Source organism: Bos mutus, chromosome 3 (assembly GCF_027580195.1).
Source record: "Bos mutus isolate GX-2022 chromosome 3, NWIPB_WYAK_1.1, whole genome shotgun sequence".
Taxonomy (NCBI): Eukaryota; Metazoa; Chordata; class Mammalia; order Artiodactyla; family Bovidae; genus Bos; species Bos mutus.
In genome coordinates this window covers 43,008,888-43,034,945 of record NC_091619.1, presented here as the reverse complement: position 1 = coordinate 43,034,945, position 26,058 = coordinate 43,008,888, and the positions used below count along the sequence as shown (strand labels likewise).

The 26,058-nt window shown below is 36.8% G+C and overlaps 1 protein-coding gene across 5 annotated transcripts in view; it reads left to right on the top strand.

Annotated features, from left to right (window-relative positions):
- The window catches only part of SNX7 (sorting nexin 7), a 163,302-nt gene that overhangs the window by 82,772 nt on the left and 54,472 nt on the right, over positions 1-26,058 (top strand). For 3 of the 5 annotated variants that reach the window (XM_070367622.1, XM_005906502.2, XM_070367623.1), the window contains exon 8: positions 12,741-12,893. The exons of the other annotated variants lie outside the window; for them this stretch is intronic. In XM_070367622.1, the coding sequence (XP_070223723.1) occupies positions 12,741-12,893 (153 nt within the window). The remainder of the gene's footprint in view (positions 1-12,740; positions 12,894-26,058) is intronic. 5 annotated transcript variants of the gene reach the window in all.

Sequence of the window (26,058 nt, the reverse complement as noted above, 5' to 3'; positions counted from 1 at the left end):
GGAATGTATACCCCAGTAGTCTTAGAGACACATCTATGACCAATGCAAGCTCAACGTTTCTTTAAGATCTCTTGTTTTAAAGTTTCATATAAATATCACTACTCCATAATATATTTATATTTATGTTAATTTAAATATTTTTCTCTGATCGCCATAAAATATCTGTATCAAGATTATGCCATGTTTTTTTATGACATTGATGATCCTCTAGATTATCACTGAGTATTGATGTGGATATAGAAATCCCAATTTAAGAAACACCCATCAAGGCATTCTGTAACTTGTCTCATCATGAAACTGTATCTGAATTGGGAGGAATTTCCAATTGAAGGGAAGATTTACCTCTGTGACATCAGTATGCCAAAAATTGAGTGAGAAAAAAAAATATTTCACATAGGGGCACTGTGCCTAGTAGGTACTCTTGACACACAGCAGATTTCAACAAATAGTTCTTAAATGAACTAATATATTTTCTAAAAATTAATCTCTGGTAAATAAGAAAAACTAAAGGCTTAAGAGAATGTTTGGAAGTATAGGGGGTCTTCTTAAGTTGCTGGACAGGTTTTTTTTAGTTATGAGGAAGTATACTTTTAAGGTCAGTTAGGCTAAGGTCCACCTGCATTTTTTATCTTAGGATTTATCATTCCATAATCAGCAAGACACTAATATCTCTTGTATTAGAGAGAAATAATGTGTTGATGTGATGTGATAACCTAGTTCCTCAAAATAGAGGTAATTTCTGGTCTTTTTGGTCTTGCTCATCTGATTTGGAGGAGGGCCTAATGGCATGGCCTTACATGGACTATATAACCTGACTACATTTTCCGTTTCAGTCACCAGCACTCCCAGACATCTTGGGGGCATTTGGGGAGCTTTCTGACCTATTACCATCTCTTTGTTTCCCCAAAGTTGTTCTTTTTACATGCATGCCCTCAGTAAGGATTCCCTAACTTAGTAGAGGAGAAGGCAATGGCAACCCACTCCAGTACTCTTGCCTGGAAAATCCCATGGATGGAGGAGCCTGGTAGGCTGCAGTCCATGGGGTCGCTAGGAGTCGGACACGACTGAGCGACTTCACTTTCACTTTTCACTTTCATGCAGTGGAGAAGGAAATGGCGACCCATTCCAGTGTTCTTGCCTGGAGAATCCCAGGGATGGGGGAGCCTGGTGGGCTGCCGTCTATGGGGTCGCACAGAGTCAGACACGACTGAAGCGAATTAGCAGCAGCAGCAACAACGTAGTATAAGTAAACTGGCAGATTCAGTCAGGACATTTCTGAACCCTACAATAGTCCTTTCATAATCACTTCAGAGTGCCACTTTAACCCTAACATGTATTCAGTGCTTAAGTCCCAGGCACTTTGCTAACACATTATTCAAAACAGTCCTATGAAGTGAGTACTTTCTTTCTCCTCATTTTACAGATGAGGAAATGGTTCAAAGGTAGGAGGGAAAAGTCCATTTGCATGGTTCAGTTCAGTGCAGTTCAGTCTGTTGTGTCTGACTCTTTGCAACCCCATGGACTGCAGCACGCCAGGCTTCCCTGTCCATCACCAACTCCCAGAGCTTATTCAAACTCATGTCCATTGAGTTGGTGATGCCATCCAACCATCTCATCCTCTGTCATCCCCTTCCCCTCCTGCCTTCAATCTTTCCCAGCATATGGGTCTTTTCTAATGAGTCTGCTCTTCACATCAGATGGCCAAAGTATTGCAGTTTCAGCTTCAGCATCAGTCCTTCCAATGAATATTCAGGACTGATTTCCTTTACGATTGACTGGTTGGATCTCCTTGCAATCCAAGGGACTCTCAAGAGTCTTCTCCAACACCACAGTTCAAAAGCATAAATTCTTCAGGACTCAGTTTTCCTTAGAGTCCAACTCTTACATCCATACATGACCACTGGAAAAACCATAGCTTTGACTAGATGGACCTTTATTGGCAAAATGTTGGACCATGGTATAGCCAAGCAAATACAGTGAAATAATTCTTGTCTCCATTGGTAAATATAAAAGTTCTTGCCTCTGTATTGGAAAAACTTTGAAAGAAATAGCATTAAAAGATCAACCTTAAATCTTAAGAGCAAAAGTCCTACTTAATCATCTTTAAGCACACTTTATTCTTTTAGAAGAAAAGCCTAATTATTTTTGAACGTTTAGTATTAGATCAAATATATACACTCTGGATACATGGAGGGTTACCAGGTGGCTGAGGTGGTAAAGAATCCCCCAGCCAATGCAAGAGACACAGGCAGGAGATGCAGATTTATTCCTGAGTAAGGAAAATCTCCTGGAGGAGGAAATGGGAACCCATGCCAGTATTCTTGCCTGGGAAATCCCATGGACAGAGGAGCCTGGTGGGCTATAGTCCATGGCATCTTGAAGAGTCAGACATGACTGAAACGACTGAGCACATACTCACTGATGCATTGTAAATACCTCTTATATAGCTTATGAGCATATCAGTTCAGTTCAGTTTAGTTGCTCAGTGGTGTCCGACTCTTTGCAACCCTATGGACTGCAGCACACCAGGCCTCCCTGTCCATCACCAACTCCCGGAGTCTACCCAAAGCCATGTCCATTGAGTCCGTGATGCCATCCAACTATCTTATCCTCTGTTGTCCCCTTCTCCTCCTGCCCCCAATTTTTCCCAGCATCAGGGTCTTTTCAAATGAGTTAGCTCTTCACATCAGGTGGCCAAAGTACTGGAGTTTCAGCTTCAACATCAGACCTACCAATGAACACCCAGGACTGATCTTTAAGATGGACTGGTTGGATCTCCTTGCACTCCAAGGGACTCTCAAGAGTCTTCTCCAACACCACAGTTCAAAGGCATCAATTCTTCAGCACTCAGCTTTCTTTATAGTCCAACTCTCACATCCATACATGACCACTGGAAAAATCATAGGCTTCACTAGACGGACCTCTGTTGACAAAGTAATGTCTCTGCTTTTTAATATGCTGTCTAGGTTGGTCATAACTTTCCTTCCAAGGAGTAAGCAACTTTTAATTTCATGGCTGCAGAGGTGATCCCATTTTATAAAATTTGTGTCCAAGCTTTATTATAAAATATTTTTGGCAATTTATTTGTGTGAAATATGCTCTTTTCAGCAATATTTTAAAATATTTTTCATTTTATTTGCAATCCTATTTTATTCACTACCCTAACTTTGATTATATCCTATTTCATTCATTAGCCTAACTGATCATACAGTTCTTATCTATATTATTTTATTTATAAATAGATATTTCTGATATAATTTTCAGGGCCACAGTTTATCACAAAGAAAAAAATTATCTTTATTTTAGGATTCTAAAATGTTCTATCACATATCTTTTTTATTAAGTTAATAAAATACTAATTTTCTGTGAAAAATTTTAATCATTTGTTAAAGGTAATAAACTATATTTGCATGGATTTATATAACTTTTCTATAAAATTAGATCTATTTCTGATGGTTGTAGGAAAGTATATTCTTACAAATTTAAATGTAATAGAACAATAAAATATACAAAAGGCCTATTTTAACAAAAATTATGAAAATTCTATGAGGTTTTTTCATTTCACTTTCTAAAGTCAGCTTTGAGGGAATAAGGAGGAAAAGTCCAAGGTGGTTAATTGGGTTTGAGGGACTCTGCACCTGTGATTGCCTTAGCTGACGCATGCCTTGGCAGACATGTACTTCATACACTGAGTAACTATTAAAAAGAGTGGAATGGTTTATACCTGTTTAATGGTTCCCAGGGCTATCCCTTAGAATGTAGCTTTTTTTGCTAGCAATAATGAATGATCCGGGTGGATTCGTCCAAATCATTTTACCCACGTTCCCTTGACTCGTGACAAACATACACAGTATGATATAACCACGGTTCAGAGCTATAAGTGACGTGAATGGAACAAGTACATCTGTTCTTGGCTCCTTAGCCATCAGGTCTTTCTCTAGATATCTTTGAACTTAATCAAAGAAACAAAACAAGAAGCAACACCCTTCACCTGAAATCTAGGATACCTCCAAGTTGATGGGATATGACATGAACCTCATGTATCTTTTATTCTTTGGTTTGACACCCACCTCTTAGACTGTACTTAACTGGTTGAGAAATAATGAAGTATCAGATCAAATCAGATCAGTCACTCAGTCTTGTCTGACTCTTTGCGACCCCATGAATCGCAGCACGCCAGGCCTCCCTGTCCATCACCAGCTCCCGGAGTTCACTGAGACCTACATCCATCGAGTCAGTGATGCCATCCAGCCATCTCATCCTCTGTCATCCCCTTCTTCTCTTGCCCCCAATCCCTCCCAGCATCAGAGTCTTTTCCAATGAGTCAACTCTTCGCATGAGGTGGCCAAAGTACTGGAGTTTCAGCTTTAGCATCATTCCTTCCAATGAAGTATAGTAATTATGTAATATGTTGATACTGTGTGCGTGCTAAGTTGCTTCAGTCGTATCTGACTCTTTGCAACCCCTCTTTGCAATGGATTGTATTCCGGCAGGCTCCATCCATGGGATTCTCCAGGCATGAATACTGGAGTGGGTTGCCATTTCCTCCTCCAGGGGATCTTTCAGACTCAGGGATTGTGTCTTAAACATCTCCTACATTGGCAGGCAGATTCTTTACCACTAGTGCCACCTGGGAAGCCCTTGTTGAAGGCTTGATATTAATGGTGGATTATTTTTAGCATGATCTTTTTTTTTCCCATTGTTATTTAATTATTTTTTCCTCTGTGACCCCCGTCCCTTCTCAGGGATTTTTTTTTTTTTTTTTACACTTTGTAAGAATTGGAGTAAATTTTTAGTGAAATATGTCACCGGGTTGACCCCCAAAAGTTGTTTGATGTATACCTTACTCTGCATGACTATTACTGTTGTCTTTAGGCCTTCATTTCCTCTTACCCTACCTGACGTGTTCTTCCAGTGAATGTTATCCAGTTTAAAAGACCAGATGATCTTTTCTTCCAGTGCCCACACTTAATAAATCACTTGTCAACCCACTACTGATTTTGTCTCAGGGTCTTCTCCTCTCAGATCCCCTCATATCTGGAACCTGATTGTTATGGTCCCTTCCTGGTCCTCTTCCCTAAAATTCTTCAGTGATTCCACTTGTTTTTTTCTTTAATTAAAAATCCAGATTCCCCCTCCCCCTGGGAAATTCTTTTAGTATCTGGCAGTTGCATGTCTCTTTTTCCTCTTTTCAGTTCAGTTCAGATGCTCACTGGTGTCTGACACTCTTTGTGACCCCCTGGATTGCAGTACTCCAGGCTTCCCTGTCCATCGTTAACTCCCTCCTAAGCTTGATCAAACTCATATCCATCAAGTCGGTGATGCCATCCAACCATCTCATCTTTTGTCGTCCCCTTCTCCTCCTGGCTTTAGTCTTTCTCAGCAAATGAGTCAGTTCTTTGAATCAGGTGGCCAAAGTATTGGAGTTTCAGCTTCAGCATCAGTTCTTCCAATGAATATTCAGGACTGATTTCCTTTAGGATTGACTGGTTGGATCTCCCTGCAGTCCAAGGGACTCTCAAGAGTCTTCTCCAACACCACAGTTCAAAAGCATCGATTCTTTGGCGCTCAGCTTTCTTTATGGTCCAACTCTCACATCCATACATGACCACTGGAAAAACTATAGCTTTGACTATATGGACCTGTGTAAGCAAAGTAGTATCTCTTTTTTCTTCTTTTGCTCTTTTCCCACTCACACTCCAGGTACCAACCTTGACAAACCACTTGCAGTTTTTAGAAACTTCAAAGTAAACTTGCTTCTAGGACTATACACCCTATTTGCTTTACATGAAATGTATATCACATTTTATCTAGTTGTTTTTATTTTTCCCCTTAGGCATGAGTTCTTGGGACAGACTCAGTTTTTCACCCTTCATCTTAGTTCTTAACATAGGAAGTAAGGATGGATGCTGAGTGAGTGCTGCTGGATGAGTGAAAGGGAGTGAGCCAAATCCTCATAATTTTTCTTGCTGTTTCCACAGTCCCTGTGCAGATTAATTGGTTTCTTTCTTCCTGTCCTCCTTCCTTTCCTACTGGCCAGAATCTTTCAGTGGCTTACTTTTTCCTATAGAATTCATTTTATGCTCATTATCATTTATACCCTCTAGTCGTCAGTCTTCAGTTGGCCTGTCCAACTATATTTCCCATATTTCATCTTATGCATGTGTTAGCCACTCAGTCACGTCCAGCTCTTCAACACCATGGACTGTATAGCCCACCAGGCATCTCTGTCCATGGAATTCTCCAGGCAAGAATACTGGAGTGGGTAGCCGTTCCATTCTCCATGGGAGCTTCCCGATCCAGGGATCAAACCTGGGTCTCCCACATTGCAGGCAGCTTCTTTACCATCTGAACCTCCAGGGAAGCCCATGTTTCTTCTTAACTACCTCCAAACCTATTTCTTATCCATTCTTTTATCATGCTTTATACCATAACATCTTTGTGGTTTTATTCATGCCACACCCTCATCCATTCATTGCCTAGCAGTTTAACACTTGGAATGTCCCCTACCCCTGTTAGAATCAATCCTCCATTCTGTATCTTTCTATATTCTAATTTAATTTTTTTCCTCCATTATTATATATATCACATTCTGCTTTGAATGATTGCCTTTGGTTTTTGTTTTATTTTTGCATATCTATTTTCTGTTAGAATGGCTTCTCTGGTGGCTCACTGGTAGAGAATCCAGCTGCCAATGCAGAAGATGTGGGTTCGATCCCTGGGTTGGGAAGATCCCCTTGAGAAGGAAATGGCAACCCACTCCAGTATTGCCTGAGAAATCCTGTGGACAGAGGAGCCTGGGGGACTATAATCCATGGGGTCACAAAAGAGTTGGATAAACAACAACAACAACATTCTATTAGATAACAACTCTTTGAGGTAAGAGCTGAATTAGTTTAAAGCTGAAAGCCATAGGGTTCAGTTCAGTTCATTCACTCAGTCATGTCCAACTCTTTGCAAACCCATGGACAGCAGCAAGCCAGGACTCCTTATCCAATACCAACTCTCAGAGTTTACTTAAACTCATGTCCATTGAGTCGGTGATGCCATCCAACCATCTCATCCTTTCTTATCCCCTTCTCCTCCTGCCTTCAATCTTTGTCAGTATCAGGGTCTTTTCCAATGAGTCAGTTCTTTGCATCAGGTGGCCAAAGTATTGGAGTTTCAGCTTCAGCATCAGTCCTTCCAATGAATATTCAGGGCTGATTTCCTTTAGGATTGACTGGTTGGATCTCCTTGCAGTCCAAGGGATTCTCAAGAGTCTTCTCCAACACCACAGTTCAAAAGCATCAATTCTTCGGTGCTCAGCTTTCTTTATAGTCCAACCTTCACATCCATACATGACCACTGGAAAAACCATAGCTTTGACTAGATGGACATTTGTTGGTTAAAGTAATGTCTCTGCTTTTAATATGCTGTCTAGGTTGTTCATAGCTTGTATTCCAAGGAGCAAGCATCTTTTAATTTCATGGCTACAGTCACCATCTGTAGTGATTTTGGAGCCTCCCAAAATAAAGTCTGTTACAGTTTCCCCATCTATTTGCCATGAAGTGATGGGACCAGATGCTATCATCTTAGTTTTCCGAATGTCGAATTTTAAGCCAACTTTTTCACTCTCCTCTTTCACTTTCATCAAGAGGCTCTTTAGTTCTTCTTTGCTTTCTGCCATAAGGGTGGTGTCATCTGCATATCTGAGGTTATTGATATTTCTCCTGGCAATCTTGATTTATACAGCTTGTGCTTCATCTAGCCCAGCATTTCTCATGAGGTACTCTGCATATAAGTTAAATAAGCAGGGTGACAATATACAGTCTTGACATGCTCCTTTCCCAATTTAGAACCAGTCTGTTGTTCCATGTCCAGTTCTAACTATTGCTTCTTGACCTGCATGCAGATTTCCCAGGAGGCAGGTCAGGTGGTCTAGTATTTCCATCTCTTTAAGAATTTTTCACAGTTTGTTGTGATAGACATAGTCAAAGCCTTTGGCATACAGGCATGGTAACTTGGAGCTTTTCTGCTACACGTAGCTACAGGCAAGGTAGCTTGGGGCTATTTAGTCACTCTGGAAAGAACATGTGTTTTGACTTGGTTTGAATCTCTATGATGCCACAGAAAGTTATGTGATCTCCTTTGTATATTTCTCACAGTTTCTCCTTTGTATATGTCTCCCAAAAGCTAGACAATATTACAAAGTTTGCAGCATTATAATGCAGATTAAATGAAATAATGTATGTAAAGCCTATAGCTTAATACGGTGGCCTGTAGCAGAAATACAATAAATGCTCATTATTATTGTTGCTGTTCCTAGTACTAAAGTATTGAAGAAGGATATTGTTTTGTTTTCCTGAGCTCTTAGTATTAATGGTTTTCATTTAATCGTGTGACTCCTTTTTAGCTGAATATAACTGAAGCTAGAGATTACCACATTAGCCTGTGGTTAAATCTAAATCATTATTTTCACTATGTTACATTCTTTTATTACTTATTCTGATATTTCAACATTTTCCTGGCAAAAAGGATTGTTTACTTCTTCAGTTTTTCCACCAACAGAGGGCCAATTTTCCAGTATTTGTGAAATGAATGATTCAGACTTTAATCTTTTAAAACTCAGTCTTTATGTTGTTTTGCGATAGAAACTATGAATTGAATTTCCTACTTTTAGAGTTATTGAAACTTTGCCATGTGGTTAGAGGAGCTTCTTTGGTGTGCCAGGCACCTAACATGTTATTCTCCCACTTAGGTGAAATTATATTGAGTATTTATATTCATAACCTTGACTGTGCCATCTGTATGGACAGTTTCTTGTACCGTCCATATTTTAGCAAGAACTTGCTAAAATTGCAGTCAACTAAGGGAAGGGAGATCTAATAATATGTCCTTATAAATTGGTAGGAAAGATATAGCCCAGATTATTATAGCCCAGAATTAAGTATTTTGTGCTTATTATCAGTTAGAGTTTCCTAAAAGTTAAAATTACGGGAAGATGATTCAGTGTGAGGAAATACCTAATGTCACTTTCCTGTTTTTCAAACTAAAGTCATGATGGAGTCATCAATAAAAATGGTATATATATATATATATATAGCAGCAAAAATAAGAATTGGTAATATATATTTAGAATGAATTGTATAGAATTGGATAGATTATCATCTACATTGGTGAGAATAAATCAAGAAATTGCACTGGAAATTAATACCTAGATCCTGGCAGAGGAATAGAATATTTCCAGAGACTAAAATACTGGAAGAGGAGAGGCAGTCAGCTCCCATTTCACCAGCTGGTGATGCTTGTGATAGATAACATTTAGTAGGCAAATTGTCAGATACTGTGAACATCAGTTAATCTGTTCATTATCTCAGGCAATTTTAAATAAAAATTTCTTTGGGATAGGTATCATTATTTTTATGTTCATTTTGTAGATGAAGAATCTAAGCTTTCAAAAAGTAGTCTACCCAAGGTCATACAGCTTGTGAAAGACCAGTATGGAGTCTGAGATCAGTTCAACCTATCATTAGTCATATAATCTCAGTGCCATGCTGATAAGGCTACAAACCTTTCTGTGGATTGGAGTGAAGTCAGAGAACAGGACAGGCCTTTTTTTTTTTTTTTTAACTTTACATAATTGTATTAGTTTTGCCAAATATCAAAATGAATCCGCCACAGGTATACATGTGTTCCCCATCCTGAACCCTCCTCCCTCCTCCTTCCCCATACCATCCCTCTGGGTCGTCCCAGTGCACTAGCCCCAAGCATCCAGTATCGTGCATTGAACCTGGCCTGGCAACTCGTTTCATACATGATATTTTACATGTTTCAGGACAGGCCTTCTTTAAGAATGCAGTAGCTCTGGGCCAGAGCAGAAGCACCAGCCAGCCTAGGCACCCTAACAAGGGCTAGCAAGATGGGGAGTTGCAGGTTGGTAAAGAGAAGACTGTTGTAAAGCCCTTATGGCAGTGACACCATTTTAAGCTCTATCAAGAGGGGAAGCAAAATGAACATATGATTTAGATACTGTTTCCTGAAACTACTTTCAGTAAAGAATTTTGCAGGTCATCCCACTCTAGTACAGAGCAATTTTAGACTGCAGAACCTAAGCGGAAGAGAAAAAGTGTAGTTACAGTTGGTATAGTTACCTCTTGATCCTAGATATAAAAAAGACATTTTTCTAATCATTTCCATCTGGCTGTGAAAATGGGAAGATTTGCTCCAACAACCCAGGGAAATGAGGTTTTGTAACCAGCGCATGAGCTTTCTATGGATCCTGTTTGAGTTTGGCCTGTCAGTAATTTTACCTTAGCTTATTCGCCAGCATCCAAAGTCCACTATTAGACTTTCCATTAATTTCCTGTTGGGTTTCCAGGTGGCACAGTGGTGAAGAATCCATCTGCCAATGCAGGAAATGTAAGAGACACGGGTTTGATCTCTGAGTTGGGAAGATCCCCTGGAGTAGGAAATGGCAACCTGCTCCAGTATTCTTACCTGGAAAATTCCATAGACAGAGGAGCCTAGTGGGCTACAGTCCATTAGGTTGTAAAGAGTCAGACATGACTAAGCAACTGAGCATATATACCCACACAACCCCCTTTTAGACATCCTCTATGATTTAGCAAAATAATCACCCCATAGAGTCATTAGTTCAGTTCAGTTCAGTCACTCAGTCATGTCCGACTCTTTGCGACCCCATGAATCGCAGCACGCCAGGCCTCCCTGTCCATCACCAACTCCCGGAGTTCACCTAAACTCAGGTGCATCGAGTCGGTGATGCCATCCAGTCATCTCATCCTCTGCCATCCCCTTCTCTTCCTGCCCCCAATCCCTCATAGCATCAGGGTCTTTTCCAATGAGTCAGCTCTTCGCATGAGGTGGCCAAAGTATTGAAGTTTCAGCCTCAGCATCAGTCCTTCCAATGAACACCCAGGACTGGTCTCCTTTAGGATGGACTGGTTGGATCTCCTTGCAGTCCAAGGGACTCACAAGAGTCTTCTCCAGCACCACAGTTCATAGGTACCCATAAAAGTAATAAATGGCCTCACTGAGATAGTTTACAAACAAAACAAGAAAGTTAAGGGAAAAAAAAAAAAAAAACATATTCCCACCATACACAAACCATGAAAACCAACCCTACATATGAAATAGATCTCCCATAGGTAATAAAGAGTCAGACACGACTGAGCAATTAACACTTTACATTTTACAGATAATAAAAGATTTATATAATACCAAACATCTAGTCTGAGGGAAATAAAAGCAAATATGGCTGCGATGAAATAGAGTCAGAGTGAAATTTCATAGCAAAATGAATGAATAAAAAGTGATATTTTAAGCAAGCATTGAAAGTAAAATAATTTTTTTTTTTTTATTCTAAGACATACATTATTACCTTTTAGCATGTCTGTAATGGGGACCTTCTTAATGACAGCCTCTTTTGAATACTTGGATTCAAGGAATAGTAGTAATGTATAATGCGCCTTTTATTAATAAAACATGGGAGAAATGGTGTTATTTCTGCTTAACTGTCCCTGCCTTTGGTCTCACTCAATAAAACCTAGAGCCTTTACCGTGGACTGCATAGTAAGATCTGGTCACCCAGCTGCTTCTCTGCCTGCGTGTCCTAGGACCTTCCCTCTTTTTTAACTCTGCCACCTGCTACAGTCGTACTGGTCCCCTTGCTCTTCTTGGGCCATCCAGACATGCTTCTATCTCTAGACTGATGCCCTGTGTTTTCTCTGCCAGGAATGCTTTTCCTGCTAAGAACTGCATGATTCACTCTAAGATCAGCTTTAGATATGACACTTTCTTATTTAGATTTTCCCCAGCCATCTTATCTAAAATTGCATTGTTCTTATACTCCTTATCTACCTTTCTCCTTCATTTTTCTTTTTGGCACTTATTATCAAATGATAGATATTTCATTTGTCTTGCTTATGCTTTGTCTTTCCTGATGGAATATAAGTTCTGGTACAAGCAGGAATTTTTGTCTGTTGTCTTCATTATTGAATCTCCAGGCCCTTGAAGAATGCCTGATACATAGAAGGCACTTAATAAATATATGTATGCTGAATATTGGAATAAACAAAATATGGATAAATATATTAAAATTTATATAAATATAATGTGTTAGATTTAAGCAATACATTGGTGGGTTCCATGCTCAAATGTTGCTGGGTGATTTGAGGAGGAGGTGTGACTGTCACACACAGCTTGTCTAATGGCGTGTGGACTAGGTGTCACATGTCCTGAGATATAAACCTGCCTCTGTTACCAGCTGAATGGAATGTAGCTAGTTAATCCCCTGGGCCTCCAGGTTGGACTGAATAATCTATATGGATGTTATAACACGTCAGTTAATTGAGCATTCTGGTCAAAACAGTTGAAAAGTGAGAAGCAGGAAAGACAAGCTGAAGATGTGAAACCGTATCTTTTAACATAAATATTATCACCACAAACAGTGGTAATGAGAGAGTTATTGCAAAAGAATTTTGAGATTACTTGTAGTTCATTTTCCTTTGATTTATAAATAGTGAAACTGAGGCCCAAGGTTTGAGAGATTTATCCAAAGTCAAGTGCTATTGGTCGCAGACCTTAGAACTCTACATGATATCTCTGACTATACTGGCGACTCTCCAAAAAAAATATTCTTGTGCTTTTTAAAGATATATAATATTCATCTTAGATTCAAAGAATTCACTTAGTGGCAGGAATGCATAGATCAGCTGATCTCTCGTTGTGATCTAATTCAGCTTACGGAAGAGATTGGAAAACTGGAAGATAAAGTGGAGTGCGCTAATAATGCCCTGAAAGCAGATTGGGAAAGATGGAAACAAAACATGCAAAATGATATCAAGTCAGCATTTACAAATATGGCTGAGGAAAACATCCTGTATTATGAACAGGTAATTAGTGATATACAGTATTGCTTTCTTTTAAAAAAGTTATCCTCTCTCTTACTTTCTGTTTGTCTTGTGTTAAAGGAGTCTGTTCAGGAACCAAGTGTCACATTCAAAATCCTCTTTGGTGGCTCAGTGCCAGTGGAGCTGCCAGTTAATAGAGCATCACTAAACCCACCCATCAACACAAATGTGTTTCCCTGTAAGAAGGTGATGAGCTTTCCTTCCTCCACAGCATGCCCAAGTGCCTAATTTGAGCTGAGCTTGCTGTGAGAGAGAATTCTGCTATCTTCATGTAAAACTCAGAATATAGGGGAAGGGAAAAGAAGTAAGTGCCATTTTGCACAAATGGCACCCCACTCCAGTACTCTTGCCTGGAGAATCCCATGGACGGAGGAGCCTGGTGGGCTACAGCCCATGGGGTCGCAAAGAGTCGGACACAACTGGGCAACTTCACTTTCACTTTCACTTTAAGATAAGACTCAGGATGACAGGAAGCGATTTAAGAAGTAGCCATAAGAAAAACCCGAATGTAATATTTATTAATGAAGCAGACAAGAAATGACAAAACCACCATGAGTTGTATTCATGACTTTTAGCAGTTATACTGAAGTTGTTTTGACCAGTGCCAAATTGAAATGGTTTCATAATATATTATATAAAAAGCTACAAATATTTTATATGTTACAACTGAGCTTATTTAAACACTGATGATTTTTTTATTTTCATATTTTCCTATTCCCTAATTTTAAACAATACCAATAAACTGAACAGAATCTTATATATGAAAAAAAAATTAAATACTGTCATTTTGTTTTGTTTGTCTTCCCTTCGGTTTCTTGTCTATTATTTCCCTAATTTTAAACAATACAAATAAACTGAACAGAATCATATATATGAAAAAAAATTAAATGCTACCATTTTGTTTTGTTTGTATTCCCTTCAGTTTCTTGTTTTGGCAGGATCTGACATCTTCAAAAATCATTTGATCAGGCTTCCTAATGATTCTCCTATCTGGTTAAAATTTCGTTTCCTCTCCTTTTCTTACCTGGGCTTCCCAGGTGGTTCAGTGGTAAAGAATCCTCCTGCCAGTTCAGGAGACACTGGAAACACGGGTTCTATCCTTGGGTCAGGAAGATCCCCTGGAGAAGGAAATGGCAACCCACTCCAGTATTCTTGCCTGGAAAATTCCGTGGACAGATGAGCCTGACTGGTTACAGTCCATGGGGTCACCAAGAGTTGCATATGACAGCCACTGAGCATGCATGCTCCTTTTCTTGTATTGTTTGCAAAGTCAGAAAAGAAACAGAAGTTTGAATGAGCAGGAATTTACTTCAGATCTTATACCTTCTGTCCCTTCCATCCCCACCTTTCCTCTGTAGCTATTCAAAAGGTCAAAAAAGAGCATTGGTTCCCTCTAGTTTAGTTTGGTTGGTTTTGTTTGTTTCTTTCTTTGTTTACCCTAGGAAAAATGCCTAATCAACATTTTGCTTTTCAAATGATTGTCTTTTTTGAACACAGTAGTATTTATTTTCAGTGAATTTTATGCTATTGCTTGCTTCATCTAGCTTATTTGAACATACTTTTCCTAGAAGGTATATATTAAAATACATCTTTAACCTTATCTCTGTCTGAATATATGACTATATGAAATTGATACATTAAGAAAATTATATTTTGTATTCTGTAGTGCTTGCCAGGTTAAAGGTACTTTAAAATATTTTATATTTTGCAAGATTATCTAACTAATACTGATATTTTCATTCAGCAAGAAATACTTGAGCCCCTACTACCACCACCCACTGTGCTGGGTCCTGGAGAGACCACAGTGTGCAAGACAAACACAATCTCTTTCTCATGTGGTTACAATTAAAACAAAATATTATAATAAAAAGTATAATAAGATCCAGGATAGGAAGACTTTGCAGAGGCATCTAACCTAATCTAGAAGGAAAGAGGACGATTCCTCAGAGGATATATTTAAGCTGAGTCCTGAATAATGAATGAGAGGTAGTGAGATTCAGATGTGAAAAAGAGAGTTCCAGGAAGAGAAGACATGCACAAAAGCAGAGAGGTGAGAGAGAACATGTTCAAATTACTGAGGTTCCTTTTGGGAGAATGGTGGAGTAGAGATAGTGTTGAATTGAAAAATGAGGCTTGTAGAGGAGGAAAATGTTTCCCTCAACCCTCATAGGATCCCTGGCTGGGTCTGAAAATGAAACTGACAAAGATAAATTCATAGGAGAAAAAGCATACAAGTTGAATGAATATAAGTTCTTTGTGGCACAGGAGCCTTCATCAACAAATCAAGATCAGAAGAAACAGATCTGAGTATTTTTATGCTAGGTTTGATGAAGATTGGGTTGTCGTGTAGAGAGGGATAGGTTAAGGAGTATAACGTAAGCCCAGTAAACTGAGGGAGACTTAGCAGGGCCTTTTTGTTAAGAGTCTTCTCATGTCCTTGGCTTCGGAGGTGTCTTTTCATGTCCTTGGCTTCAGAGGTAAAGATGCACCTTTCCTCTGGGGATGAGGATCCCACCTCTTACTTGAGGATTTTATGACTTGCCTCAGGAGATAAGGGTTGGAAGAAGGTCAGAGTGACCTTCCGCTTCTATTTCTCAAACTCATTCGTCTTATATGATAGTGTGTCATATTTTGTGTTAGTATGTCCTGAACACTATTAGGCTGAAAGTGAAAGTGAAGTCGCTCAGTCGTGTCCGACTCTTTGCGACCCCATGGACTGTAGCCTACCAGGATCTTCCTTCCATGGGATTTTCCAGGCAAGAATACTGGAGTGGGTTGCCATTTCCTTCTCCAGGAGATCTTCCCGACCCAGGGATTGAACCCGGGTCTCCCACATTGTAGGCAGACGCTTTACCATCTGAGCCACCACGGAAGTCTGAAGAAGGCCTTAATAAGATTTGTTTTTTATTTCTCATTCTAAGGGAAATGGGAAATGCCATTAAAGAGTTTTCAGCAGGGAAGAGACAATTTGGACTTGCCTTTTAGAATGATCACGCAGGCTATATATGGGTCATAGTGGAACAAAACTAAACATATTGAGCCTGGTTAGAAACTGTAGCAACAGAGACAGAGAGGTAAACTGACATAGAGGTTTCGTGGCAGCAGGCTACAGATTGGAGGACAGATTTAAGTGATTTTCTTTTTAGCAAGTGGGATTGGAAAGATCGTTTTCTGCCTCCCCTCCTTTTTTATTCTACATTAACAACCTTAAGTAAATTAAAATATCTAAAAGGAACTCCCCATAAGTCTCAGATTTTGAAATGATTTAAAATATTTCTCTTGGATAAAGCAGATTTGTCACTATATGCTTTTTTTTTTTTACAACTTTAACTGTTTTAAAACCACAGAAATAACTTTATCTCTCCTTAATGATAGAACATGGCCACACTGACGTTATAGGAGTGCTATGACAATTAATAATTGAAATAATTTTTTAAGAAAATTAGAATATACATTATACTATAAGTGATTATGATTATAAAACATATTAGGTTATAAAAATCATGTGACAAACACTCAATACTATGTTGTGTTCTCATGATAATGTCTGCAAAACTTAGTTCTAAGTTTGGGTTTTTAATTTTCTTACGAGAAAATGTTCATAGTAGTTCCATTGAACTTCAACTGAAATGTTCGGATTTTGACTATACCTCTCACATAAATGCACACTTTTTTTTATTCTGATAGATTGCACTCAGTTTATACAAAATACCATCTTCTTAGAAATAGTTAAATTAGCATCACTGTGCCATATTGCCGTATTGCAAATTTTGTCCCTCGCAGTAGTTTATATCTATGTTTTTAACTCGTTCCTCCAAGTGATTGTATTTCTAAATCTTACTAAAATTATATCAAGTGTACGGCATTTTAGATGGAGATATTTGGAGGAATCATTGGTTTTCTTTATTATAACTTCATAGGGTCTCTGCAGCTCAAGTTATTTATTGAGTTTTTTCCTGAGTGAATAACTTTTAACTGATTTGGCACATGATTCCAGGCATAATCGGAAATTGAAGCCCTTATATAATCAAGGCTTCCTAATTAACACACAGACTGTATGGCCTGAAACAGCAACAGTCTGCTGTTATCTGTTAACTTCAGAATATGTCAAATATATAAGGAAGTAAAGTGTTGCAGAATCTTTCCAGTTCCTTTTTAATTTAATCACATTATTATGAAAATACTTCTTTTTTCATCAACATTTGTAAAAAAAAAATAATAATAATAAACCCCCAAAGGGGTTTGCTCCTAGTGTGATAGAAAAAATAGAGTATAAACATTTGTCTTTGGACTTTTATGAAGTTAAATGGTTACAACTTGTTTATAACTTATAATTTAACTATTAAAATGACAGAGGAAAATCAGTTTGTAAATATGAGATATGTCTGTATCAAAGGCCCATTATTGTCTAACTGAAATATTGTACTTAGATGTGTGAATTTACTTAGAGACAGTTGACCTCAAATATAAAACAAGGATCTGAAATAAACTCTGAATAGGTAAAATGAAGCTATTCCCAATTGTGTTCTGTATGGACAGTAACTAAGAATAAACTTGAATCTTTTTTGAAAAAATAAGAACAAAGCAATAAAATAAAAAATCCCATTAACCATAGGTGAATAATTTCAAAGTATATTAGTATCCAAATAACCAAAGAAAGTTATTTCTTACTAAAACGTGAAGGGATGCTAAAACTATAAACTATGACATGTTGGATAAAGTGCACAGACATTTTCTAATTGTTCTTTAGTAGGTACAAAATAAGACTGCCCAGGTGGCTCAGTGGTAAAAATCTGCTTGCAGTGCAGGAAATGCAGGTTCAGTTCCTGGGTTGGGAAGATCCCATGGAGAAGGAAATGGTAATCCATTCCAGTATTCTTGCCTGGGAAATCCCATGGACAGAGAAGCCTGGCAGGCTACAGTCCATGGGGTTGCAAGAGTCAGACATAACTTAGTGAATAAACAAAAACACAAGGTACAAAATAGTATGTTTTTATTGTTGATGATGCTGATGCTGATAATTATGATGATAGTGAAGAAATTTAAAAGGAAGGAATCCTTGGTAGATATCATAAACTGAAGTAATATGCTCTTTAAAGTTTAATATAATAATCATGAAAAGATCACATAATATTAATTATTGCCAAATAAAATCATTTGTAGTTAACTGAATAGAATACTTGAAGTAGTAAAATTTATTTCTTTGCATAGTTTATTTTAGAGTTAATATATGGAAGTCTTTTTGGCCTCATTTTCTGGTTTTAGAATTAATACATGTACAAAAACTACAAAAGTTAACCACACAAATGTATAAAGAGGAAATAAAGAATACCCATAACCTTATCTCCTAGAGAGGGGTATATTGAAATGCATTTATAGAAAAATAATTTGCTCTGTGCTGATCAAAATATTTTAAAATTTCTGCATTTCCACATATGTCAACATAAAAGCATGATTACTTATTTGTGTTATGATGACTACAGTGGACATGTGTTATTTTGAGTTCTATATTTTTCATTTGTTTAAACATTTTTCTGTATAACTTGATCTTTATATAGTACATAATGTTCATATATCTTTATTAGTGAAGAATACTACTAATAATTGAACATTTATGTAAATTTTTATGCTCTCATAAACAATACTATTTAAAATAATTATGAACATTAGACTTAAGATCTTTCTTGATAAGGTATTCAAGAAATAGCCAAGACAGAGGTCACTTCATTTCAAATGCTATCAGTCTTATTTAAGAATGTTAGTTGCCTCATGTAAAATCATTCTTTTAGATTCTATTAACATCAAAACCTTATGCTAAGCAGCATTCAAATTCAAACTTCCCCTTAGGGAAGAATAATAAGTATATGTATGTTTCATTTGATTGATACAGCTTTACAATATATTACTTTTTTAATGGAAGAGTATTTGAATTTGTTTAGTTGAATCGTAATAAACTGACTTAGTAGAAGGGTTCTATCATTATTGAATAATAAAAATATTTATATCTACATGGGTATCTAGGAAGCAGAAAAGCATCTAGTATAGGATGTTTTCTCTGAGATAAAAGAAGCAAAAAAAAAATCATTTCAAGAGTTCACAGTCTAGCCAAATCAATAACACAACTAATGCTTCCCTAAAATCTAAGTCCAGCTATATATGGACCATTCAAAAAGCAGAGAAAATTTTAAAAATACACATCATAGAAGTTCTTTTACAAAGTAAGTAACAGAGAAGCATTGAATCTCCTAGAAGTTTTCAGGTATAGTTGTTTTTATTTAGAAATATATTCCTTGTTATATTGGGGAATAGTAAAATAAATTGTAGCAAAAGAGTTTTTTGTTTTACATTCAGTGATGTGCTATATATATTGGAACATTTTTTAAAATTTTCATGAATATTTAAAACACCGTTATCCAAATAAAGGTATCTCCCAAACAGTGTGACTTTAAGAGGTTAATCTGTGTTGATAATGATAATAAAACTGCCAGCTAAGAAGATTCTGATGAGTGGAATTTATGTATCTGTCTGAAATTTCATAATTTTTTAAAAAATTGGGTCTCAGATAAATTATGGACTTGCTGTTCATCTACATTAATTGAAAGGAGCAGTGAGGAAGAATAACTTTCCCAAGATCTAACTCCAGCCAACAAAGAGGAGCTGTTATGTAACAAGACAGAAACTTGATGACAAAGTACTATTTTGAAAATCTGGGAGTCAAAGAAAAGGAAAGGAAGGAAACCCTGGCCATCTAGTCATATTCCCTAGAATTTACTAAAGTGATTTGAAAAATTACAAAAAAGTTTAATTTCAGCATCAGTATTATGTCTTTCTTGTAGAGAGGATGGAAGTGATTGAAGGTTTACTCAGCTATAGTTGTTTAGTATCATGTCACAAAGAATAACGTGCAGTTTCTTAGTTTTCCTTTTAAATGTTGGGAAAGAGGCATAATAGTTGCTCTATGTTGAGCAATTTAAATTATATTTTTATATTGACAGTCTCTTAAGATGAAATGGAGTAAATAGATAATTTCTTTAAGGTTAATGTGTGTCTCAACTCCCTTTGAAAATCATAAGAACAAAAAGCTAGAATAAGTCAGTGTTATCTAGGACAGGGATTTTGGAATCCATATCAGGGTACTTTTCTTTTTACAATCATGCCTCATAGCATTTACTTAAACTCATATCTTACCTAATCTCTAGAACTCAGGAAGACAGATCTCCTGATGGTGTTTAAACAACCCTTCAGAAAAGAACAGTTTCTATTTGGAACTGTTGGAAGAATGTTTCAAAACTACATTATACACCCTAGTGAATTCAGTAGATTTCCATTAATGCATAGGATAGATTTCCTGAAAAGTAAACATGACCAGCTTGAGAGGCTAAGATGCTTAGATATTTACTCAACTTGACCATTTTTGTGCCAGTTAGAATTTCCAATTCATTACATTCTTTTGTCCACGTTATTGACTTGAAGGTACTCATTAGAAACCTGATGTCAAGATTAACAAATTCGGGCTACAGTACACTGCACATTTAGGGACCATCCAGTTTATTTAGGTATAGTCATCTTCATCAGAACACCAAGTTTTCATCTTCTTAATGCCATAATGCTCCATTGAATGCCTAGGAACTTTTCCCTTTGTATTTTTAGTAAAGAGACCAACACTATTGATTATTTAATGATTAATCTTGTCCTTTTTACCATTTATGCTATCGAAATTTTTTTTTTTTGTAAGCAATCAATTCCTATTTGAAATAGAATCTAAAGGTACATAATAATAATGCTTAAAACAAGGGAAGCAAAGAGGAAATAACCTTGTGCATCCTAAGACTTAAAAATTTTTTATTCTTACTCTCAGATGAGAGGCTTCACCACTGCTTATAGAAACAAAATCTTCAATAAACTCTTGCTTGAGCTGTTCATGGGGATGCTGTTATGGTCCTCTGTTATTAGTTGATTGATTGTGGAAGAGGCATCCATGGAGAATACCAACCACAGAGGCTGGGAAGCTGCCTTCTCAGCTTGATAGATTGTACCAGGAATCTTGGATGAGTGAAGAGATGAAATTATAAACTGAGCTGAGGGAATGCTACATTAAAGACATTTTATAAATTTTAAAAATCAATTCGTAGAAATGCTGGAGGAAGTCCCTGGGCATAGTTTTTGAGTCTCTAATTGTTTATTTGAGGACATATTTGATCACACAATCATTTGCTCCCATTTATTTTAGTTTTGCTGTCATTGGGTATGCCAACTTCATAGCCAAGTGCCTTCCTCTTAAGTTATGCTGTTTCATTTTATTGAAGAATGTTGCAATGCATCTTAACACCTTAAAGTTCCTAAGAAACTCCTTAGGAAAGAACTATGTTCAGCTTTTTTAAGATCTCAGATTTATTTGTTCACAGAAGTCATTTATGGAATTCATGTCTGAAATATTTATGGAGCTATTGTCTAGAAAATACTTAAGAAACTGATAAAAATGTAAGACTTCTAATGTTCATTAAAGCCTTTATTGTAAAACCATCTGAAAATGTTTAGTAGCTATGAACTCTTGACAGAGTAAATTTCAGTTCCACTTGTCTTAAAAAAAAAAAAAAAAAAATTGCTCAGTTGTAGCCAACTACCTTTTTAAAGTTTCACCTCAATAATTTGATACAGCTTTTCAGTGATTCAAAGGAATTCTTTTCTCTCATAGCAAATAAGGTAAATGTTATCCTCTATATTGATGACAAAGTCCTTTCATACTCCAAGTTGTAAATCTACTTCTAACTGGTTCTCCCCACCCCAAACCCTAGCACCAAGGAATCTTTATACTCAAACCAAAAGTACTTTGCAAAAAGATTATTTTCAGCATGTAGAATGAAAGTACACTTTGTCAAGTTTAAGTCATTTAATTTACTAGGTCTTTGTCTTGATCACCACATTGAAATTTGCTTCTTTCAAAATTGAAGTTTTATAAGATTTATGAGGTCTTGTTATGTTAGAAGACACTTTAAAAAAAAAAAAATTCCTGCCACCCTTCTTGTCGTTGTTCAGTCACTCAGTGGTGTCTGACCCTTTTAACCCCATGGACTGTAGCACACCAGGTTTCCCTTTCCATCACCAACTCCCAGAGCCTGCTCAAACTCATGTCCATTGAGTTGGTGATGCCATCCAACCATCTCATCCTCCGTCGTCCCCTTCTCCTCCTGCCCTCAATCTTTCCTAGCATAAGGGTCTTTTCCAATGAGTTGGCTCTTTGCATCAAGTGGCCGAAGTATCAGAGCTTCATCTTCAGCATCAGTCCTTCCAATGAGTATTCAGGATTTATTTCCTTTAGGATTTATTGGTTTAACCTTGCAGTCCAAGGGACTCTCAAAAGTCTTCTTCAGTACCACAGTTCAAAAGCATCAATTCTTTGGCACTCAGCCTTCTTTATGGTTCAACTCTCACATCTGTACATGACTACTGGGAAAACTACATAGTTCTGAGCAACTATACACCAATGAAATTTTTTTTAAAAAGAAAGCATATCTAGAATTAACTTTTGGAAGTTGAATAATTTGAATTCACAAAATAAGAATTATATCCTATGTATTCTCTATATTAAATTGCATTGCAAAGAAATTAGTTCTCTGCCACTGGGAATTTTAAAGCAGTTGTTGAATAATGTACATCAGCAATTCTGTTTAAAGTAGAATTTCTCTAGGCATTTTATAGGAAATTAATTTTTGTAATGTTAATGGGTGTTTATCTTGATAGAAAAGATAGAATCTGTAGTCAAATAAGTTTGAATTAAACAAGCATGTTTACTAAAGAAGTTCTTAGAACCTTTTATGTGCTTATATGGGCTTCCCAGGTAGCGCTAGTGGTGAAGAACCCAGTTGCCAATGCAGAAGACATAAAAACAGGAGTTCAGTCCCTGTGTTGGGAAGATCCCCTGGAGGAAGGCACAGCAACTCACTCCAGTATTCTTGCTTGGAGAATCCCATGGAAAGAGGCACCTGGAGGGCTTCAGTCCATGGGGTCACAAAGGGTCAGACATGACTAAAGTGATTTAACACATGTTCTTATATGGTTTATGAATCTAAGACATAACTTTGACTAGGTTAGCATTTCTTCTTATAGCATTAGCCTGTCATGGAACACAATTTAGGAAACCTTGGGTAATTGGTCTCTAAAGTTATGTCACTTAAAGTGTGGACTAATGCCTAATTCATAAATTGTTTATTACAGATTTATAACATAATTTCAGAAATAGAATATAACCAATTGAAATATTCTAGGGCAATTAGACATTGTCATGATGTCCAGGTGATTATTAGACTTCTTTTGTTGAATCAAGTATAGGCCAGATGGGGTATTGTCCAGCTTTTGTGATGATTTCTTGTGGCATGAAGTGTGAACTAGTCAGCTCAGTAGGATCTAATGGTTCTTAGCCAACAAAAGATGTGTTCTTCACCACAGATAGTTTGAGAAACACTGCTCTAAAGTTCCTTCTATTTTCTAGGAGTTTGTTCATCTCTTCAAATTAACATAGGTAGTGTTTTTTCTCATTTAAAAATTTATAATCTGGCTGATATTCAAGTATTATAATGTATATAAAGCATGATTAATTATAGAATTCAGTTTAAAGGCACCAAGGTCTGATTTTTATATACTTCTAAGGAAACCTTAAAAATGAAGTATTTATCATTTTTAGAATTCAAAATATCATGTAACTGTGTTTTTTTATTTATTAAGTGATTACAGCCATGAAATTAAAAGATGTGTACTCCTTGGAAGGAAATTTATGACCAACCTAGATAGCATATTAAAAAGCAGAGATATTACTTTGCCAACAAAGGTCCGTCTAGTCAAGGCTGTGGTTTTTCCAGTAGTCATATGGATGTGAGAGTTGGACTGTGAAGAAAGCTGAGCGCCAAAGAATTGATGCTTTTGAACTGTGGTGTTGGAGAAGACTCTTGAGAGTCCCTTGGACTGCAAGGAGATCCAACCAGTCCATTCTGAAGGAGATCAGTCCTGGGTGTTCTTTGGAAGGAATGATGCTAAAGCTGAAACTCCAGTACTTTGGCCACCTCATGCGAAGTGTTGACTCATCGGAAAAGACTCTGATGCTGGGAGGGATTGGGGGCAGGAGGAGAAGGGGATGACAGAGATGGCTGGATGGCGTCACTGACTCGATGGACATGAGTCTGAGTGAACTCCGGGAGTTGGTGATGGACAGGGAGGCCTGGCGTGCTGCTATTCATGGGGTCGCAAAGAGTCGGACACGATTGAGCGACTGAACTGAACTGAAGGAAACCTTAAAAATGAAGTATTTATCATTTTTAGAATTCAAAAGTATCATGTAACTGTATTTTATTTATTAAATGATGAGTTCTATTCTAAATTGCATATTCCAAAGCTATAGTTCATGTTTCCAAATAACTATGAACATTTTTTATTATAGTTCATGTAAGTTTTAAAGTTTTTGTTGTTTTATAGGTTTCTGCTTTCTTAAAAACTTATGTTAAAACATTTTCATTAATCTCTTATATTCTGAGATATAGTTATTTTTCAATTATTTATACAAGCCAAGTTGAATTTAGGTGTATAAGTGACAGTTACACCATAGCATCGACAGTCTGTCTTTTCCCAACCTTTGAATTAGGTGAGTTTCTCTGTAGTTAAGTTAATCAAACATTTAAATAGGTGATTACATTTTATAATGAAATCATTTCTAAAATTATCTAGACTCTGAATCAAGAACTTACATCTCACTGTGCTTCATAAAGGACAGATTGTATGCTATGGACCAATACAATAGTTCCTGTAAAGAAAAGGAAGAAATGACTTAAAACAAACACGCACACACTGCATGTTGTAAAACTTTGAAGAAAAAAGGTGGATTTCCTAATGAAGCAAATTAAGCTTGGATATCAGGATGCCTGCTACTAAATGTAAAATCTTGGTCATATCTTCTCTATACCTAGCTTTCTAATCTGTCAAAAGGTGCAACCAATGGTCTTCCTATGCCCCTGCCCCCTATCCACACACATCCCTCACAGGTTTTTAGAAGAATAAAATTAGAAAGTGTGTGAAATGCTTTAAAATAATGTGCTTTATCATAGCTGTGCCTTCATCCAGTAATCCAAAAGTAAATGTGCTTTTCTTTTAGTTTATTGTATTTTCATGTATGATAAACAAGATCAGCTCAGAGTTTGAAGTGTCTGGTACTAAACTGGACAAACTTCATGTAATTGGCTTTTTACTAGTTAAAAAAAAAAGAAGAGAATGATGATATCATATATAAAAGTATGAGTAGAAAATATGAAAATTTTGGCTCTTGTATTCTCTCTATAGATTTCCAGTGTATTAGATCTTTGGAGCCTCAATTGTTCCACATGTAAAAATGAGAGAAATGGAATTGGTTGTATCTAAGGCTCTTTCTATCTTTAGAAGATCTTGAGTTAGAGATCTGCAAACTACAAAATAATTTTTAAAAGGACCACAAGATGGCGTTTGTAGCTAATGAGTTTTTTTGTGTTAACTGTTGCAGTCATTTAACAGTATTAACATTTGCAGTATTTACAAATGCAAACTTATTACTTATATTCTTGAGGAATATGTAAAACTAATTTTAGAAAAAAATGCAAATCTTGTCATTTTGAAGTTACTGATATTTCTCAAATTATAAATTAGCAGTTTATTCTGAATTTAGACTTTTCCAAAAATGAAATTTATTGAATAATTTTGAGCCATTGCAAAATAATAGAAGTTGATTTCCTTTTATAACATCATCTCTAATTTTTTTTCTAGATTGGTTATATTTCAGGAAAATGTTTAAATATGCAGCCCCTATAAGTTTTCATTACTATTTGGATCTTAGGTCTAGGTGATTTAAAAAGCAGTTACTAAAATGTTACACACCCCATTGCCCTCATTTTAGGTATGACCTACAATTTTTACAATGTAATTTATTTTGCAATGATATTGGCCTAGTATGGCGATGTTTACGTATTTGAGCTTCAGTGTTTCCTCACATGTAGGTGATGTCATCTGTGCCCGAGATAGTTGAGATAGCATTAAAATATGTAAAGGATGCTTGCTGGGTTCCAGCCCCGGCTGATCCAGGGTATTCGAAGGGGAGACGGCTTAGGCGACTATTTAAATATTCATCAAAGAT